This window comes from Entelurus aequoreus, linkage group LG23, assembly GCF_033978785.1.
Source record: "Entelurus aequoreus isolate RoL-2023_Sb linkage group LG23, RoL_Eaeq_v1.1, whole genome shotgun sequence".
Taxonomy (NCBI): Eukaryota; Metazoa; Chordata; class Actinopteri; order Syngnathiformes; family Syngnathidae; genus Entelurus; species Entelurus aequoreus.
The window spans coordinates 6,949,439-6,971,387 of record NC_084753.1 but is presented as its reverse complement, the minus strand read 5'-3'; the positions used below and the strand labels follow the sequence as shown (position 1 = coordinate 6,971,387).

The following is a 21,949-nucleotide window of genomic DNA, read 5'->3' as shown; positions in this document are numbered from 1 at the left end:
GATAGGTAGATAACTTCATGGTTCCAGATAGGTAAATAACGTCATGGTTCCAGATTTGTAGATAACTTCATGGTTCCAGATAGGTAGATAACTTCATGGTTCCAGATAGGTAGATAACGTCATGGTTCCAGATAGGTACATAACTTCATGGTTCCAGATAAGTAGATAACGTCATGGTTCCAGATAGGTAGATAACTTCATGGTTCCAGATAGGTAGATAACTTTGTGGTTCCAGATAGGTAGATAACTTTGTGGTTCCAGATAGGTAGATAACTTCATGGTTCCAGATAGGTAGATAACTTCATGGTTCCAGATAGGTAGATACGTTCATGGTTCCAGATAGGTAGATAACTTCATGGTTCCAGATAGGTAGATAACTTCATGGTTCCAGATAAGTAGATAACTTCATGGTTCCAGATAAGTAGATAACTTCATGGTTCCAGATAAGTAGATAACTTCATGGTTCCAGATAAGTAGATAACTTCATGGTTCCAGATAAGTAGATAACTTCATGGTTCCAGATAAGTAGATAACTTCATGGTTCCAGATATGTAGATAACTTCATGGTTCCAGATAAGTAGATAACTTCATGGTTCCAGATAGGTAGATAACTTCATGGTTCCAGATAGGTAGATAACTTCATGGTTCCAGATAGGTAGATAACTTCATGGTTCCAGATAGGTAGATAACTTCATGGTTCCAGATAGGTAGATAACTTCATGGTTCCAGATAGGTAGATAACTTCATGGTTCCAGATAGGTAGATAACTTCATGGTTCCAGATAGGTAGATAACGTCATGGTTCCAGATAGGTAGATAACTTCATGGTTCCAGATAGGTAGATAACTTAATGGTTCCAGATAGGTAGATAACGTCATGGTTTCAGATAGGTAGATAACTTCATGGTTCCAGATAGGTAGATAACGTCATGGTTCCAGATAGGTAGATAACATCATGGTTTCAGATAGGTAGATAACTTCATGGTTCCAGATAGGTAGATAACGTCATGGTTCCAGATAGGTAGATAACGTCATGGTTTCAGATAGGTAGATAACTTCATGGTTCCAGATAAGTAGATAACTTCATGGTTCCAGATAGGTAGATAACTTCATGGTTCCAGATAGGTAGATAACTTCATGGTTCCAGATAGGTACATAACTTCATGGTTCCAGATAGGTAGATAACTTCATGGTTCCAGATAGGTAGATAACGTCATGGTTCCAGATAGGTACATAACTTCATGGTTCCAGATAGGTAGATAACTTCATGGTTCCAGATAGGTAGATAACGTCATGGTTCCAGATAGGTAGATAACGTCATGGTTCCAGATAGGTAGATAACTTCATGGTTCCAGATAGGTAGATAACTTCATGGTTCCAGATAGGTAGATAACTTCAACGTCCTGGACTGAAAGGGTCGCCAGGCACCTGGTACTCCCCTTCTCTCAAGAGTCCGTCAAGTACCCAGCAACAACAATCCGACAGGACAGGCAGGTTCCCCCGAACCCGAGATCATGTCAATTTTGTTGAGAGGCCAGTTGATCAATTCCATTGTTTAGATTTGGAGAAAAACGGTGTCCCCCAACAGTTTCAGTCCTGATAAATCCCATTGCAGTCACTAAATGAGTGTTTGCATCTTACCCTCCCAGTATTCTGATCATCTGCATCTGTTCTGCATATTTGTGGAGGAAAACCTTCTAAATGGATTGCATGAGCTATTTAGCTCATTTAGGAGACAGTTGTCAGGCATGATCTGAGTAGAGCAGCTTTGTGTGCACATTTGCAGCTCTTTTAATTAGTGCTGTCAAATGGTTCTTGTTTTAGATCAGATTAACCACCTGCTAACATCATTAATTCACCTCAAAATATTTTGACACGAATGCAATCTTACCGTCAGAATGTCATTTAATAAATGTTTAACTTGAATTTATTTGCCAAAAGCCTGGCATCAACGTACTGTCAGTTTGTATTTTGCTAGTTGACCCGATCACTGAGCGTAGCACCTTTCAGGTGACCACTGTGGTTAACCCTTGTGTAATGTTCATATTGTTGTTACTCAGCCAGCGTTTGTGGGTCTGATGGACCCAGGATTCAGGATTCAGGATGCTTTAATATTGTCCATTCTTACATGTACAAGACACATAGGAACTGAAATGACATTTTGGGCACAGTCCCACTAAGTTACAGGGAGACAAGACTGGACCGCCAACGGATCAGCCACTTAAAGCGCTCCTTAAAAAAGGTGGAAAAAAGGTGATATTGGAAAAGGGGGGAAGAGTAAAAAATATCAGTCAAAGGCTGGACCCTCGGGAGGGGGTCCAGACTGAGTCCAAGGGAAAAAAATCTAATTTGCCATAGCACACATAAACATGTTACATATAATCACAACAACTTGCAACAGAGGGGGGGGAGTTGGGACCCTGGAGGCCGGCCTGCTGCTGTAAAGCACTACTCAGCCGTCCATCACCCCGAGGGGGAATCAAGCGGTGGTGAAGGCGTGGGGTGGGGGTGGGGAGTGTGTTTGTGTATATGCCCATTGTCTTTGGGTGTAGTGGTGTTGTGTTCATAGGCCCGGCCGTTCTGCATGCAATGCAAGCAAAGTTCGACTTCCAGGTGTCGTTGAGGAGGGAGGGAGGTCAAAAGCGTCCATCTTTGAAAGTCCTCAGGGGATGTTTACAGAACAGCCCGTTCTTGTCCTCAAGGCCATTCAAGGGAGTCAGATCGTAGATAAGGATTTTAGTTTTTCCTCGAGCAGACATTACAATGGCTTGCCTGTTCTATTCGTCCATGTTGGCTCTCATATCCAATTTTTCCTTTTCAGCAAGCTTCTCCATGATGTGATCCATCTTGCGATTCAGTTCAGAAAATCGCCCCAGACTTTGATCCCACAGCCCGGCCCAAACCTTCCATTGCGACGAACAGCCTTTGGGCTCCTTTAGTGGCTGCCATTTTCTTAAGAATTTGACGATACACCAGACCAATGCTCAGCCCAATCAGCAGGTGCCCCGCGATCAGGGTTCCAAATAGGTAGATGTCTTCCACGTCCTCGATAGAAAGGACTGAGAGGCACATGATTCTCCATTTGTCCCAGGAATCTCTCACGTACCCCGCAGCAATGGTTCCGTCAGGGCAGCCAGGCTCCCCAGAACCTCTTTTCCTCGCCGAAAAGATTTTGTGATTAATCACGAGGTGATGCCTTAAACTTGATACACACACACACATTTTTAGTAGATCAGGCCCTAATTTCAACAGACACTTTATTTTGGAAATATCTTTTTCAAGCAAAATGTGTCTAGATTTAAAAGTTGAACTACAGAGTTTATGAATGTAATCAATTGTTATTCTTAAATAGCATCTTCATGTTTTTTAGTCGTCCTTGAAAGGGGAACTACTCTTATTTTGGAATGTTGCCTATCGTCCACAATCATGATGAAAGACGTAACGACAGATGTCTTTTTTTTTTTTAATGCATTCTAACTCTTAAATAAACGTAAATAAAAGTCCACCTACAGCAGAGCCAATGGAAGGTTCTCTATTCCGCTCATAAAACCCAATAGAAAAAGCGCCAACAATACTTTATTTACATTTGGTGACTTACATCATGTATATATTACATGTTATTATGAATGTTACTAGATACTACATATTTACTTACATCATGTATATATTACATGTTATTATGAATGTTACTAGATACTACATATATACTTACATCATGTATATATTACATGTTATTATGAATGTTACTAGATACTACATATATACTTACATCATGTATATATTACATGTTATTATGAATGTTACTAGATACTACATATATACTTACATCATGTATATATTACATGTTATTATGAATGTTACTAGATACTACATATATACTTACATCATGTATATATTACATGTTATTATGAATGTTACTAGATACTACATATATACTTACATCATGTATATATTACATGTTATTATGAATGTTACTACATGACATATATACTTACATCATGTATATATTACATGTTATTATGAATGTTACTAGATACTACATATATACTTACATCATGTATATATTACATGTTATTATGAATGTTACTAGATATTACATATATACTTACATCATGTATATATTACATGTTATTATGAATGTTACTAGATACTACATATATACTTACATCATGTATATATTACATGTTATTATGAATGTTACTAGATACTACATATATACTTACATCATGTATATATTACATGTTATTATGAATGTTACTACATGACATATATACTTACATCATGTATATATTACATGTTATTATGAATGTTACTAGATACTACATATATACTTACATCATGTATATATTACATGTTATTATGAATGTTACTACATGACATATATACTTACATCATGTATATATTACATGTTATTATGAATGTTACTACATGACATATATACTTACATCATGTATATATTACATGTTATTATGAATGTTACTACATGACATATATACTTACATCATGTATATATTACATGTTATTATGAATGTTACTACATGACATATATACTTACATCATGTATATATTACATGTTATTATGAATGTTACTACATGACATATACTTACATCATGTATATATTACATGTTATTATGAATGTTACTAGGTACTACATACACTACCGTTCAAAAGTTTGGGGTCACATAGAAATGTCCTTATTTTTGAAGGAAAAGTACTGTAGTTTTCAATGAAGATAACTTTAAACTAGTCTTAACTTGAAATAAATACACTCTATACATTGCTAATGTGGTAAATGACTATTCTAGCTGCAAATGTCTGCTTTTTGGTGCAATATCTACATAGGTGTATAGAGGCCCATTTCCAGCAACTATCACTCCAGTGTTCTAATGGTACAATGTGTTTGCTCATTGGCTCAGAAGGCTAATTGATGATTAGAAAACCCTTGTGCAATCATGTTCACACATCTGAAAACACTTTAGCTCGTTACAGAAGCTACAAAACTGACCTTCCTTTGAGCATATTGAGTTTCTGGAGCATCACATTTGTGGGGTCAATTAAACGCTCAAAATGGCCAGAAAAAGAGAACTTTCATCTGAAACTCGACAGTCTATTCTTGTTCTTAGAAATGAAGGCTATTCCACTAAATTGTTTGGGTGACCCCAAACTTTTGAACGGTAGTGTATATACTTACATCATGTATATATTACATGTTATTATGAATGTTACTAGATACTACATATATACTTACATCATGTATATAAAACCTTAATGGAGGTGTTTGGATGTTTTTAAGGGCTTTATAGGCAGAATATAACTTTTGATTGCATGTATTTAATATTTAGAATGCTTTTTTTTTTTAAAAACAACATCCGTCGTCATGTTTCATTTTGATTGTGAAGGAAATTCCCCACAAAAGCAGTTCTCTTTTAAATGCAGGAAATAGTCACATCTGGTGATCCGTTAAAAAAAAAGACCTTTGTGCAGAATCCTGATTGACTTTGTGCGTCTTACAAAGGCGAAGCAGCGTGGTGGATGATGCACAGCAATTTCACAGCTCCTTTTTTGATCATTTCCCCAAACAGTATCACGTCAAATGAAGCATGCGTCTTAGTCCTTCTCATTCGGCAACAATGGCGTGGCTGCGAGTGACCACTTAAGACATCCACGCCTCTTCACAGCCCATTCAGCAGCTCTCAGAAAAGAAATCAAGGCTATTTTTTTTTTTTTCCACTGTGCTTTTATGTGAAAGGGTGCGAGTGAACGTGTGATTGAAGGCTGTGAGCCTTGCAAGGCAGCTGGCACTCAAACACCATGAAAGACTCGGCACTTGGTTCCGTCGACTCCCTCTTAGACGCAGTAGGCAGCTTTATTGTGGAGTGAAGTTGTAATGTGGGGGTTAGTGATTGTCTCATTTACTTTCATCTGCATGCGTGCCTTCACTTTATTTTCTATTTGCATGATAAAAAAATGCTAATGAAGAGCGGAAACTGAAACAGAATGAATGCTGCATCACTTGATGTTTCCTTTGTCTCCTTTGAGATTGGATAAAAACTTTTATTTGTTTCATTAAAATTGGTATTATTATGTATGTAAGTATATATATATATATATACACACAGTGGTGGTCAAAAGTGTACATACACTTGTAAAGAACATCATGTCATGGCTGTCTTGAGTTTCCACTCTCGCCGGGAGGTCGACCGACGGCACGCTCACATAGTGGGGCTCGGATGAAGATTCAATGGCAATCCTCACAAAGGGTTAAAGGAAAAGTAGCCGTCGCTCGCGTCTTTTTTGTGTGTTTTTTTTTCTCGCCATCTCGGGTGATGCCAAAGTAAACCTGTCTCTCGGTCCATGGCGACATGTGTCCACTAGCCAAGCATACAGTGGCGATCAAAAGTGTACATACACTTGTAAAGAACATCATGTCATGGCTGTCTTGAGTTTCCAATCATTTTTTTGTGATGTAGTGATTGGAGCACATACTTGTTGGTCACAAAAAACATTCATGAAGTTTGCTTCTTTTTGGAATTTATTATGGGTCTACTGAAAATGTGAGGGTCAAAAGTATACATACAGCAATGTTAATATTTGCTTACATGTCCCTTGGCAAGTTGACCTGCAATAAGGTGCTTTTGGTAGCCATCCACAAGCTTCTGCTGGAATTTTTGACCACAAAATTGGTGCAGTTCAGCTAAATGTGTTGCTTTTCTGACATGGAGTTGTTTCTTCAGCATTGTCCACACTTTTAAGTCAGGACTTTGGGAAGGCCATTTTAAAACCTTCATTCTAGCCTGATTTAGCCATTCCTTTACCACTTTTGAGGTGTGTTTGGGGTCATTGTCCTGTTGGAACACCCAACAAGACCCAACCTCCGGGCTGATGATTTTAGCTTGTCCTGAACAATTTGGAGCTAATCCTCCTTTTTCATTGTCCCATTTAAAGCAGCAGTTCCATTGGCAGCAAAACAGGCCCAGAGCATCATACTACCACCACCATGCTTGACGGTAGGGATGGTGTTCCTGGGATTAAAGGCCTCACCTTTTCTCCTCCAAACATATTGCTGGGTATTGTGGCCAAACAGCTCACTTTTTGTTTCATCTGACCACATAACTTTCCTCCAGAAGGTCTTATCTTTGTCCATGTGATGTCAGATGGAACAAAAATGGAGCTGTTTGGCCACAATACCCAGCAATATGAGGCCTTTAATCCCAGGACCACCATTCCTACCGTCAAGCATGGTGGTGGTAGTATGATGCTCTGGGCCTGTTTTGCTGCCAATGGAACTGCTGCTTTAAATGGGACAATGTAAGCAAATATTAAAATTGTTGTATGTATACTTTTGACCCAGCACATTTGCTGTCATTTTCAGTAGACCCATAATAAATTCATAACTATTTAAATCAGTGCTGACCATGTTTTTGGAGTAGGAATCATTTTAGGACGAGGATGTCTAACATGCTGCTTGAGGGTCGTCTGCAGCCTGCGGCTTGTTTTTTTTGGGTGTGTTTTTTTTTGGCCTGCGGCACATTCCAAAAATGAAGTTAAACAAGCAAATTACACCGAAACAAAAGCAAAAACAGAAGAAAAAAAAATTTTTAAAAAGTTGAAACGTTAATATAAATGACTTTAAGAGGGTTTGCCATAAAAAAAAACCTAAGCTGTTTTATGTCCATGCTTCATCTTTGTTGGACCAGCCTTTGAGACAATTATGAATATTAAAGAGTTGTCATGATGTGGCCCTTGGTGGAAAAACTTGGGACACTCCATATTATTTAGTTCTTCCTCAAGCGCATGCACCAGCTCTCGACTATATATTCGACTTTTTACTTATTTATTTATCACTTGTGTAATCCTGCTAACTGTTTGTCTCAATATTTGGTACCGGGGTCGCCTAGCTGTCTGTCGCCATCGACCAGTCGATCTTTGGGACCCTGCCACTCGATCGCGGGAATGTTAGAAGAAAAATAATAAATATACACTACCGTTCAAAAGTTTGGGGTCACATTGAAATGTCCTTATTTTTGAAGGAAAAGCACTGTACTTTTCAATGAAGATAACTTTAAACTAGTCTTAACTTGAAAGAAATACACTCTATACATTGCTAATGTGGTAAATGACTATTCTAGCTGCAAATGTCTGCTTTTTGCTGCAATATCTACATAGGTCCATTTCCAGCAACTATCACTCCAGTGTTCTAATGGTACAATGTGTTTGCTCATTGGCTCAGAAGGCTAATTGATGATTAGAAAACCCTTGTGCAATCATGTTCACACATCTGAAAACACTTTAGCTCGTTACAGAAGCTACAAAACTGACCTTCCTTTGAGCAGATTGAGTTTCTGGAGCATCACATTTGTGGGGTCAATTCAACGCTCAAAATGGCCAGAAAAAGAGAACTTTCATCTGAAACTCGACAGTCTATTCTTGTTCTTAGAAATGAAGGCTATTCCACAAAATTGTTTGGGTGACCCCAAACTTTTGAACAGTAGTGTATATACATATATATTTACATCATCGCTCGCATGCGACGGGAAGCTAAGAAGCCAGATACTAGAGTCCGTGAACATTGCTCCAAAGTATGGATTTTGTGTTGATTTATTGTGCATACATGTCATGTTTTGTTTAGTCATGTTCTGTTAGTTTTAGACTCCCTTAGTTCCGGTTTTGTTTGTTTTGGTCACCATGGGTAGTGATTGGTTTCACCTGCCTCTGGTTAGTGTTCGGCACGTTTACCTCCTGTCAAGCACTAATCAGAGAGCTATTTATTCACGTTGCTCGCCACACTCTGTCTGGCTTTGTTGTTTGCTGTATGCAACAGTCACGTAGGGTTATTTCTTGATTCCTGTGCTAGGTTGGTGCCATAGCTTCACGTGCGATCGGCACGCAGCCCTTTGGTTTGCATCCTGTTTTTTTGTAATGTGTATGATTTATGGAGAATAAATCATGTCCTACCTTCACGCTTTGTCCGGAGTTGTCCGTCTGCATCCCGGGAGAACGAACCCGCATAAAGATACGACCCCCACGTGACAATACAAAAGTCAACATTGACATGAAATATATGATAAAACAAGGCGGCAGCTGAAGTTGGACTCACACAGAAAAAAACCCGCCAGGTGAACAGCTGATCTGACGACTTCCGGCGCTGACGTAAGCTGACCCGCGTCCCAAACGTGACCACAGGATGGACACTACAGTACTAAGACTATAGTGGCCATAAACAGTTAGCTTCTACAGCTGCGGTGCCCAAAGTGCATTACAGGGGCCACCAGTGGGCCGTGACTCGTTTGTCATTGGCCCCTGGACACATTACAGAAAACACTAGCAACAATTGGGAAAACCGCAAGAAGCTCAATGAGAGAAAAAACGTTGTCTCTAAAAAACAAACCACAACAAAAAGACATAACATAGTTGACACGGGGGTAGATCTTGCTTTGGTTTTTGGTTAAGATGAGGGATCTTGGGCTGGAAAAGGTTAGTGGCCACTGATCTAATATTTTATATCAAAATAATGTGAATTTAACACAATGTACAGTGAAAGTAGTCTTTGCATTCAAAATGCCAGTATTCTATTGAGGAGCAGTAAAGACGGGTTTTGCCCAATGACCCGCCTGACTGCCCTTCACCCTTAATGGGATTTGAACAGCAGTCCACCTGGACCCACTGAGTTGTCCAGCATGTTTACGTCTCCATTTGCTGCTCAGCGGAGTCCAGATGGCTTTTAATCAGAACTGTAATAACATTCTAATATATTGTCATATGCCAACAAAGTTCTCTCAACTAGAAGCTGACAGCTGTGGAGAATGCATATATTTGTGATATACTTTGATAGTTTAGTATAACAATGTATTGTGTGATCATGCTAGTGGTACTACTGGTACTTTTCCACTCTGGAGATGTTCCGTTCCGTTGCCTTATTATCTGTTGTTGATTTCCATATTTGGTCCTAGAGCGTCCAGTGTCTGCACAAACATGATGAATCACTCCTCAAAAGGGAGTTTTGAGCCAGTTCTGTTCCGTGAAGGACACGGTCCCTCTTCTTATCGGCAGGTGCATCCCTCTCTGTAAGGGGGGGCTGCTTTCTCACTATAAGAGTTAACTTCTTTTGTCTTACTTTTAAACCTCTTCTTGCTGATGCTATTGCTGCGTTGTAAGGGCTGGTCTCCTAAAGCTTTAGTAAAAAAAAACATAATATTGTATCATTCTGTCTCGGTGGTCCTTTTTACTCAACATATATGTCATCCAAAAGAACTTGGGAGTGACCGGTGTGTTTTATTCCCTGAGAGGAAGACTGCAACACAGCGTGTGCCACTGAACAGACATCCATAAGGAAGAGGAACACAGACACACTCGGGAAATTGCAGCAAATCAGCACAAACATGATGAATCACTCCTCAAAAGGGAGGTTTGAGCCAGTTCTGTTCCGTGAAGAACACGGTCCCTCTTCTTATCGGCAGGTGCATCCCTCTCTATACGGGGGGGGGGGGGGGGGCTGCCTTCTCACTATAAGAGTTAACTTCTTTTGTCTTACTTTTAGACCTCTTCTTGCTGATGCTATTGCTGCGTTGTAAGGGCTGGTCTCCTAAAGCTTTAGCTTTACTATTCCGTCTCGGTGGTTCTATTTACTCAACATATATGTCATCCAAAAGAACTTGGGAGTGACCGGTGGGTTTTATTCCCTGAACAGACATCCATAAGGAGGTAGAAAACAGACACACTAAGGAAATTGCAGCAAATCAGCACAAACATGATGAATCACTCCTCAAAAGGGAGGTTTTTTCTGTGAAGGACACGGTCCCTCTTCTTATCGGCAGGTGCATCCCTCTCCGTAAGGGGGTGGGAGGCTGCCTTCTCACTATAAGAGTTAACTTCTTTTGTCTTACTTTTAGACCTCTTCTTGCTGATGCTATTGTTACGTTGTAAGGGCTGGTCTCCTAAAGCTTTAGCTTTACTATTATGTCTTGGTGGTTCTTTTTACTCGACATATATGTCATCCAAAAGAACTTGGAGTTTATTCCCTGAGAGGAAGACTGCAATACAGCTTGTGCCACTGAACAGACATCCATAAGGAAGAGGAACACAGACACACTCAGGAAAATTGCAGCAAATCAGCACAAACATGATGAATCACTCCTCAAAAGGGAGGTTTGAGCCAGTTCTGTTCCGTGAAGGAGACGGTCCCTCTTCTTATCGGCAGGTGCATCCCTCTCTGTACGGGGGGGCTGCCTTCTGCCTTCTCACTATAAGAGTTAACTTCTTTTGTCTTACTTTTAGACCTCTTCTTGCTGATGCTATGGTTGCGCTGTAAGGGCTGGTCTCCTAAAGCTTTAGTAAAAAAAAACTTAATATTGTATCATTCAGTCTCGGTGGTTCTTTTTACTCAACATATATGTCATCCAAAAGAACTTGGGAGTGACCAGTGTGTTTTATTCCCTGAGTGGAAGACTGCAACACAGCTTGTGCCACTGAACAGACATCCATAAGGAGGTAGAAAACCGACACACTAAGGTAAATTGCAGCAAATCAGCGCAAGAATGATGAATTTAGAATAATTATTCATACGCACACATTGCTATGAAGCATTTTTTAGTTCTTGTTCTAGTCCTTTCAAGTAGCGTGTCTGTGTCAGCCTGTGCCTATAGGCAGACATTAACTTTGGTCCATTTTTATCATTACCAGTATCTTCAGGTGAGACGCAGTTGCATAGCAACAAGACCGCAGAAAGACTTCTTGCACCCTTTGAGCGCTCGTCTTTGTTATCAGGACACGCTCACTGGGAGCTCGGCGTTTGATCGGGAGAGAAAAACATCCTTTGCCGTCTGCGTCGCACAGAACAAATGTGAGAAATATACTTTTTTTTTTCTCTCGCAAAGGCTGCAGGAAGGATTTCATTCCAACTGGAGAGAGATAAATATATGTGGGCCATTGCTTAGTCCGGTGACAAAACACCAACCAAAAGAAGTCTGAAAGTTACTTGGTTTTGGTGCTTGCCCGTGCTTCCCATGTGCCGCATTGTTGGGTCGCAAGCACCCCCTACAGGAGGTCTATCCAAGTGGCGGCCCCCGGGCCACACCCGGCCTGACAAAGCTTTTCATTTGGCCCTCAAGTAGGCTTGAAGAAACCATGACAACTAGGGTTGCTCATGTGTGCAGTACTCCTGCCCCCCCACAGGGGCACCAACAACGAGTAGAAGAAGACTACTCATTCAAATCTAAATAAATTGCGAAAATCAGACTTTTGTCTTGCTGAAATAAGCAGGGGCGTCCATGGTAACGTTGCTTGGATGGCAACATATGTTGCTCCAAAAGCTGTATGTACCTTTCAGCATTAATGGTGCCTTCACAGATGTGTAAGTTACCCATGTCTTGGCCACTAATACACCCCCATACCATCACACATGCTGCCTTTTACACTTTGTGCCTATAACAGTCCGGATGGTTCTTTTCCTCTTTGGTCCGGAGGACTCGACATCCACAGTTTCCAAAAACAATTTGAAATGTGGACTTGTCAGACCACGGAACACTTTTCCACTTTGCATCAGTCCATCTTAGATGAGCTCGGGCCCAGCGAAGCGTTTCTGGGTGTTGTTGATAAATGGCTTTGGCTTTGCATAGGAGAGATGTAACTTGCACTTACAGATGTAGCGACCAACTGTAGTTACTGACAGTGGTTTTATGAAGTGTTCCTGGGCCCATGTGGTGATATCCTTTACACACTGATGTCACTTTTTGATGCAGTACTGCCTAAGGGATCGAAGGTGCGTAATATCATGGCTTACGTGCAGTGATTTCTCCAGATTCTCTGAACCTTTTGATGATATTACGGAGCGTAGATGGTGAAATCCCTAAATTCCTTGTTGAGAAATGTTGTTCTTCAACAATTTGCTCAGGTATTTGTTGACAAAGTGGTGACCCTCGCCCCGTCCTTGTTTGTGAATGACTGAGCATTTCATGGAAGCTGCTTTTTTACCCAATCATGGCACCCACCTGTTCCCAATTAGCCTGTTCACCTGTGGGATGTTCCAAATAAGTCTTTGATGAGCATTCCTCAACTTTATCAGTATTTATTGCCACTTGTGCCAGCTTTTTTGAAACATGTTGCAGGCATCAAATTCCAAATGAGCTAATATTTGCAAAAAAATAACACAATTTTCCAGATTGAACGTTAAATATCTTGTCTTTGCAGTCTATTCAATTGAATATAAGGATTTGCAAATCATTGTATTCTCTTTTTATTTACCATTTACACAACGTGACCACTTCACTGCTTTTGGGTTTTTGTAGACGTGTAAAGTAATAAAACTTAGAAAGGAACAAAATTCAAAAGAAAGAACGTCAATCCTCAACAAAACTTCTGGAGCTTCTGTTTCTTCATGCTGTTAACTATCTGCACACGCTGGAAACGAGTAGCGAGGGCAGACTAATGCATTTATTGACAGTGCCGTGTGAAAGCCGATGTGTTTACTTTGTACTGAAGTAAAGGTAGTCTCTAAGGAATATAACCTGCGGTGGCACTTTCTGACCAAACATTCAAGTTTGGATGTGCGGCCCCTCAGCCCTAGGGCTCTTGACACTGTGGCCCTCTTCATGATGTAGTTGAATAGCCCTGCCCTCGGTCGGTTTCTCATCGGTAGTCAGTGAGGTAATACCCTTTTCCACCACTGGTGGCAGTAATGACAGTCTCAAACAAATTCTGGAGCGAAAGTCACTAAAAAGTGTCTTCAGCGCAAAAATGATGACTAAAAATGTTGAAGCTGTGTTTTCAATTGACAGTTTAGTTCAGAAACATTTATTGTTAATTGTGTTCATCTGTGTTAGCATGACATCATTGTATGTACAGCACAAGTATTTGTCATCAGTCCCTTTTGATTAGTACTTGTTTCTTTCATCAACCAGACTTAAGCCTAATGTTTATGTGGGAAATACATATTAATGATATGTTGCTTTCATTTGAAAATGTTGCAAAGTGTAAGTAGGTACACCATATTGCCAAAAGTATTTGGCCACCTGCCTTGACTCACATATGAACTTGAAGTGCCATCCCATTCCTAACCCATAGGGTTCAATATGACCTTTTGCAGCTATTACAGCTTCAACTCTTCTGGGAAGGCTGTCCACAAGGTTGCCGAGTGTGTTTATAGGAATTGTCCACCATTCTTCCAAAAGCGCATTGGTGAGGTCACACACTGATGTGGGTGGAGAAGGCCTGGCTCTCAGTCTCCGTTCTAATTCATCCCAAAGGTGTTCTATCGGGTTCAGGTCAGGACTCTGAGCAGGCCAGTCAAGTTCATCCACACCAGACTCTGTCATCCATGTCTTTGTGCACTGGTGCACAGTCATGTTGGAAGAGGAAGGGGCCCGCTCCAAACTGTTCCTACAAGGTTGGGAGCATGGAATTGTCCAAAATGTTTTGGTATCCTGGAGCATTCAAAGTTCCTTTCACTGGAACTAAGGGGCCAAGCCCAACTCCTGAAAAAACAACCCCACACCATAATTCCTCCTCCACCAAATGTCACACTCGGCACAATGCAGTCCGAAATGTCGCGTTCTCCTGGCAACCTCCAAACCCAGACTGGTCCATCAGATTGCCAGATGGAAAAGTGTGATCCATCAGTCCAGAGAAGGCGTCTCCACTGCTCTAGAGTCCAGTGGTGATGTCCTTTACACCACTGCATCCCACGCTTTGCATTGGACTTGGTGATGTATGGCTTAGATGCGGCTGCCCGGCCATGGAAACCCATTCCATGAAGCTCTCTGCGTACTGTACGTGGGCTAATTGGAAGGTGACATGAAGTTTGGAGCTCTGTAGCAAGTGACTGTGCAGAAAGTCTTTGCACTATGCTGACCTCTCTGTCAGTTTACCTGGCCTACCACTTGGTTGCTGTTGTTCCCAAACTCTTCACTTTCCTTATAATAAAGTTGACTTTGGAATATTTAGGAGCGGCTGGATTTGTTGCATCCTATGACAGTTCCACGCTGGAAATCACTGAGAGCGGCCCATTCTCTCACAAATGTGTGTAGAAACAGTCTCCATGCCTGAGTGCTTGATTTGATACACCGGGCCAAGTGATTAGGACACCTGATTCTCATCATCTGGATGGTTGGCCAAACACTTTTGGCAATATAGTGTCTGTTGGATATGATTAAAATCAAGAGTAAGATGACTAATTCAGTGTTATTTGATTGGGACTAGTGGGAAAGTGGGGTGTTATGGTCCAAAAGGTGAGACCACATACATGACTTGTATTTCTGGCTTCTTCATGCAGACACCTATGTCAAGCTGACCTTACTGAACTCCATGGGCCAGGAGATGTCCAGGTGCAAGACCTCCATCTGCCGGGGCCAGCCCAACCCCACCTACAAGGAGACCTTTGTCTTCCAGGTGGCCCTCTTCCAGCTGTCCGACGTCACGCTCATCCTGTCCGTCTACAACAAGCGCAGCATGAAGCGCAAGGAGATGATCGGCTGGATCTCCCTGGGCCTCAACAGCTCCGGCGAGGAGGAGCTCAGCCACTGGACTCTGATGAAGGAGTCCAAAGGACAGCAGGTCTGCCGCTGGCACAGTCTGCTGGAGTCCTAGCGGCAGGACGGACTTCACACGTGGTCTCAGCAGGGTAAGGAATACAATTTCTGAGAAGTGGGGGTGGTGGAAGGAGCACAACCAGGTCCTTGCGTCTGGGTCACAACCAGGTTCTTGTGTCTGGGTCACAACCAGGTTCTTGTGTCTGGGTCACAACCAGGTCCTTGTGTCTCGGTCACAACCAGGTTTTCACAACCAGGTTCTTGTGTCTGGGTCACAACCAGGTTCTTGTGTCTGGGTCACAACCAGGTCCTTGTGTCTGGATCACAGCCAGGTCCTTGTGTCTGGGTCACAACCAGGTTCTCACAACCAGGTTCTTGTGTCTGGGTCACAACCAGGTTCTTGTGTCTGGGTCACAACCAGGTCCTTGTGTCTCGGTCACAACCAGGTTCTCACAACCAGGTTCTTGTGTCTGGGTCACAACCAGGTTCTTGTGTCTGGGTCACAACCAGGTCCTTGTGTCTGGGTCACAACCAGGTCCTTGTGTCTCGGTCACAACCAGGTTCTCACAACCAGGTTCTTGTGTCTGGGTCACAACCAGGTTCTTGTGTCTGGGTCACAACCAGGTCCTTGTGTCTGGGTCACAACCAGGTCCTTGTGTCTGGGTCACGACCAGGTCCTTGTGTCTGGGTCACAACCAGGTTCTTGTGTCTCGGTCACAACCAGGTTCTCACAACCAGGTTCTTGTGTCTGGGTCACAACCAGGTTCTTGTGTCTGGGTCACAACCAGGTCCTTGTGTCTCGGTCACAACCAGGTTCTCACAACCAGGTTCTTGTGTCTGGGTCACAACCAGGTTCTTGTGTCTGGGTCACAACCAGGTCCTTGTGTCTAGGTCACAACCAGGTCCTTGTGTCTGGGTCACAACCAGGTCCTTGTGTCTGGGTCACAACCAGGTCCTTGTGTCTGGGTCACAACCAGGTTCTTGTGTCTGGGTCACAACCAGGTTCTTGTGTCTTGGTCACAACCAGGTTCTTGTGTCTGGGTCACAACCAGGTTCTTGTGTCTGGGTCACAACCAGGTTCTTGTGTCTGGGTCACAACCAGGTCCTTGTGTCTGGGTCACAACCAGGTTCTTGTGTCTGGGTCACAACCAGGTTCTTGTCACCGACAGTGAGGACTGGAAACTGTACCGAAGTCTCATTAGTGTATTCTCAGCCATTTAAAAAGCACACATTCTCAGCAAAATACTTACTGGGTGGAATGTAGGACAATAATAAGGCACAGGAATATAAAATAGTACAACATTCCAATGTGGATGAGCAAAAGTAAGGTGAAATAGTTTGCTGGAGTCCCAGACTGGTGTCATGTCGTATGGTGCACTAAATGAGCCACTCATCCAGGTCAGGTCTTCCGTGGTTCTTAAGACTAAAAAGTGCCTGCTTAGAGGAGCCATAGTGTCACTAACTAGTTCTCTTAATGCAGGGGTGTCCTAACTTTTGGACTTGGGGGCCGCATTGGACTAAAACTGTTGTGCCGGGGCCCAAAGCTGATTAACATACCAGTTGGTTATTTATGCCTCATATAACGTACACTTATTCAGCCTGTTGTTCACTATTCTGTAGACATTTTAAATTGCCTTTCAAATGTCTATTCTTGCTGTTGGCTTTTATCAAATACATTTCCCCAAAAAATGCGACTTATACTCCAGTGCGACTTATATATGTTTTTTCCCTTATTTATTGTGCATTTTTGGCCGGTGCGACTTATACTCAGAAAAATACGGTACACATACAGTATATACACATATATGTATAAACACTTATAAAGCCTATACATATGAATATGTATACAGTATTCATACACACGTATATATATATATATATATATATATATATATATATATATATATATATATGTAATAACTACAGATGTCCGATAATATCGGTCTGCCGATATTATTGGCCGATAAATGCATTAAAATGTAATATCGGAAATGATCGGTATCGTTTTTTTTTATTATCAGTATCGTTTTTGTTTTTTGTTTTTTTTTGTTTTTGTTTGTTTTATTAAATCCACATAAAAAACACAAGATACACTTACAATTAGTGCACCAACCCAAAAAACCTCCCTCCCCCATTTACACTCATTCACACAAAAGGGTTGTTTCTTTCTGTTATTAATATTGTGGTTCCTACATTATATATCAATATATATCAATACAGTCTGCAAGGGATACAGTCCGTAAGCACACATGATTGTGCGTGCTGCTGCTCCACTAATAGTACTAACCTTTAACAGTTAATTTTACAAATTTTCATTAATTACTAGTTTCTATGTAACTGTTTTTATATTGTTTTACTTTCTTTTTTATTAAAAAAATGTATTTATCTTATTTTATTTGATTCAAGAAAATGTTTTTAATTTATTTATCTTATTTTACAAATTTTTTTAAAAAGTACCTTATCTTCACCATACCTGGTTGTCCAAATTAGGCATAATAATGTGTTAATTCCACGACTGTATATATCGGTTGATATCGGTATCGGTTGATATCGGTATCTGTAATTAAAGAGTTGGACAATATCGGCATATTGGATATTGGCAAAAAGCCATTATCGGACATCCCTAGTAATAACAATGTAATGACAATGTAACGACAATGTAATAACAATGTAATGACAATGTAATAACAATGTAATAACAATGTAATAACAATGTAATAACAATGTAATGACAATGTAATGACAATGTAATGACAATGTAATGACAATGTGATAACAATGTAATGACAATGTAATAACAATGTAATGACAATGTAATAACAATGTAATAACAATGTAATAACAATGTAATAACAATGTAATGACAATGTAATGACAATGTAATGACAATGTAATGACAATGTGATAACAATGTAATGACAATGTAATGACAATGTAATGACAATGTGATAACAATGTAATGACAATGTAATAACAATGTAATGACAATGTAATAACAATGTAATGACAATGTAATAACAATGTAATAACAATGTAATGACAATGTAATAACAATGTAATGACAATGTAATGACAATGTAATGACAATGTAATAACAATGTAATGACAATGTAATAACAATGTAATGACAATGTAATGACAATGTAATAACAATGTAATGACAATGTAATGACAATGTAATAACAAGGTAATAACAGTCTCCTCAGTCATCCTCTGGTGCTCGGCGGCTGCTTTGCTGCACACAACTAATCCTTTGCCTTATTACTTTGTCATTTCCTACATTTGTGTCAAATAAGCTGAATAGTAAACAGTGCAGATGCCTTCTTGGTTACAGAGAGCACACATGGTCAAGCACACTCCACCACCACCCTCCACCCCACACACACACACACCCTACCCCCCCACCCCCGACAGGGAAAATCCCAGGTTGAGGGAGGAATTGTGTCAAGGAAACCAAATTCACTTCCTTACTTACACTTACTGTACTCTTTATTGTGGCTGTTGTGCATGTTTACTTTGTCACTGCTGGTCTGAAGTCTGGTGGTTGATTTACCAGCAGGCACACGTCATTGAATCAACCTTGACAACTTGTTGAATTAGGTCCTGACGCTGGGCAACTCAAACATAACGTTGAAACAACATGCTTTTTGACGACGTTTAATCAATGTCGGGTTCTGATGTGGATTTGACATTGAAATTTGGTCATTTCCCAACTAATATTCTACAACACTAATACAACGTTGAAACAACATGCTTTTTGACAACGTTTAAAGGCCTACTGAAAGCCACTACTAGCGACCACGCAGTCTGATAGTTTATATATCAATGATGAAATCTTAACATTGCAACACATGCCAATACGGCCGGGTTAACTTATAAAGTGACATTTTAAATTTCCCGCTAAATATCCGGCTGAAAACGTCTCGGTATGATGACGTTGGCGCGTGACGTCACGGATTGAACGGAAGTATTGGGACACCATGGTGTCCCAATACAAACAGCGTCGGTTTTCATCTCAAAATTCCACAGTATTCTGGACATCTGTGTTGGTGAATCTTTTGCAATTTGTTTAATGAACAATGGAGACAGCAAAGAAGAAAGCTGTAGGTGGGATCGGTGTATTAGCGGCTGGCTGCAGCAACACAACCAGGAGGACTTTGAGTTGGATAGCAGACGCGCTATCCGATGCTAGCCGCCGACCGCACCGATGATCGGGTGAAGTCCTTCGTCGCGCCGTCGATCGCTGGAACGCAGGTGAGCACGGGTGTTGATGAGCAGATGAGGGCTGGCGTAGGTGGAGCGCTAATGTTTTTAGCATAGCTCTGTCGAGGTCCCGTAGCTAAGTTAGCTTCAATGGCGTCGTTAGCAACAGCATTGCTAGGCTTCGCCAGGCTGGACAGCATTAACCGTGTAGTTACATGTCCATGGTTTGGTTCGGTGTCTCCTGATAGTAGAAGTAATAGTAGTATTGTTGATCTTCTGTCTATCCTTCCAGTCAGGGGCATGTTTCTTCTGTTTCTATCCGCAGTTAAGCACGATGCTATCACGTTAGCTCCGAAGCTAAAGTGCTTCGCCGATGTATTGTCGTGGAGATAAAAGTCACTGTGAATGTCCATTTCGCGTTCTGGACTCTCATTTTCAAGAGGATATAGTATCCCAGGTGGTTTAAAACACAAATCCGTGATCCACAATAGAAAAAGGAGAGAGTGTGGAATCCAATGAGCCAGCTTGTACCTAAGTTACGGTCAGAGCGAAAAAAGATACACCCTGGCGTCCTGCACTGCACTCTAATCCTTCACTCTCACTTTCCTCATCCACGAATCTTTCATCCTGGCTCAAATTAATGGGGTAATCGTCGCTTTCTCTGTCCGAATCGCTCTCGCTGCTGGTGTCAACAAAGTTGCAAACTTTATCGTCGATGTTCTCCACTAAATCCTTTCAGCAAAAATATGGGAATATCGCGAAATGACCAAGTATGACACATAGAATGGATCTGCTATCCCCGTTTAAATAAGAAAATCTCATTTCAGTAGGCCTTTAATCAATATTGGGTTGTGACGTTGATTTGACATTGTAATGTGGTCATTTCCCGACCAACAAGTGCATCCAACGTTGGACATCAGCAAATGAAATCTATTTACAAATACAACTATTTTGCGAGGTTGTTTAGAAGTCAGTTTTAATTTAAAGGACATGTACGTATAATCAACGTTGTTTCAATGTCTTGTGCCTGCTGGGTTAGGTCTTTAAGTTTTGGGTGTGGAACAATCTTTCTTTTTTTTTTTAAACCATCAAAAAATTACCCTTTTTTATTGGTGTATTTTTAAAAAAAAAAAAAAGTTTCATATCTATTTTTGTATTATAATGACAAGAACAAGAAACATTTCCGGGCTGTTAATGAATCAGTTATTGCACCCGGTATGTTCTGAACTGCTGCTGATTATTTGACTTCTATGAGTTTTCCTTCATTTCATTTAAGAAGAAGAATTTATGGTGACGATGCAATCCAAGAAAGCCCCGGGTGTAAAGATGACTTGACGCAAAATGAAAGAACGTGAAAGGAAACCAATGACTGGATGCATTAGTCAGTGAAGGTACTGTCACTAAAAGGTAACAACGATGTTATGAATACTGAATTATGTTAGACGACTAGGGATGATGTTTGATAAGGAATTATCGAGTTCGAGTCTATTATCGAATCCTCTTATCGAACCGATTCCTTATCGATTCTCTTATGGAGTCCAGATAGGTTGTTGTATATGGAAAAAAAAAACACAATATTTGGTTTAACAAAAGGTCACTTTTATTATATAAGAAAAAAATAAAATCTAATAAATAAATAAATATTGACTGTTACCCACCTAAAAAAATAAAATAAAATAAATAAATATTGACTGTTGTTACCCAAAGTATATTAAGTGGGATTTTTCAGAGAAACAAATATATACAGTAACACAAAAACAAGCTGTCTCTGTGATCACTATAGGTGTATAAATAATAATATAGTGTTAAATAAAATCAGTCCCTTGGGCACACAACTGAAAATAATACAGCTCTCCAAAAAGTGCACTTCTGCTGCTATTTGACATAACTGTTTGTTATGATGCTTTGACATTTTTGCACTTTATTTCTTTATTGAAAGAAAATTCTATGAAGAGAAAAGTTGTTTGCAAATGTGGTTACAATGCTAAAAAATGAAAAGTTAAAGCTAAAAAAAGAAATACACTTTATGGAGTTAACATTATTTCTTTATAGGGGGGAAAATGTTATGAGCTAGAGAATATAACAACTACACTACCCAGCATGCAACGGGAGTTACGAGCATGCGCGGTAGCCCCGAAAAGTGTTGCATGTTGCCACGCTGTGAAAGTAAACGTCAAGAACTCAGCCAACACGCCTCGTCTGCATTATTTATAATTAGACAGACAA

At 40.6% G+C, this 21,949-nt stretch overlaps 1 protein-coding gene across 2 annotated transcripts in view; it reads left to right on the top strand.

The window, feature by feature from the left end:
- The window catches only part of LOC133641080 (synaptotagmin-14-like), a 96,204-nt gene extending 80,547 nt beyond the window's left edge, over positions 1–15,657 (top strand). For both annotated transcript variants that reach the window (XM_062034917.1, XM_062034916.1), the window contains one exon: positions 15,265–15,657. In XM_062034917.1, coding sequence (XP_061890901.1) covers positions 15,265–15,578 — 314 coding nt within the window. In that variant the 3' untranslated portion in view covers positions 15,579–15,657. The remainder of the gene's footprint in view (positions 1–15,264) is intronic.
- The last annotated feature ends 6,292 nt before the right edge of the window (positions 15,658–21,949 follow it).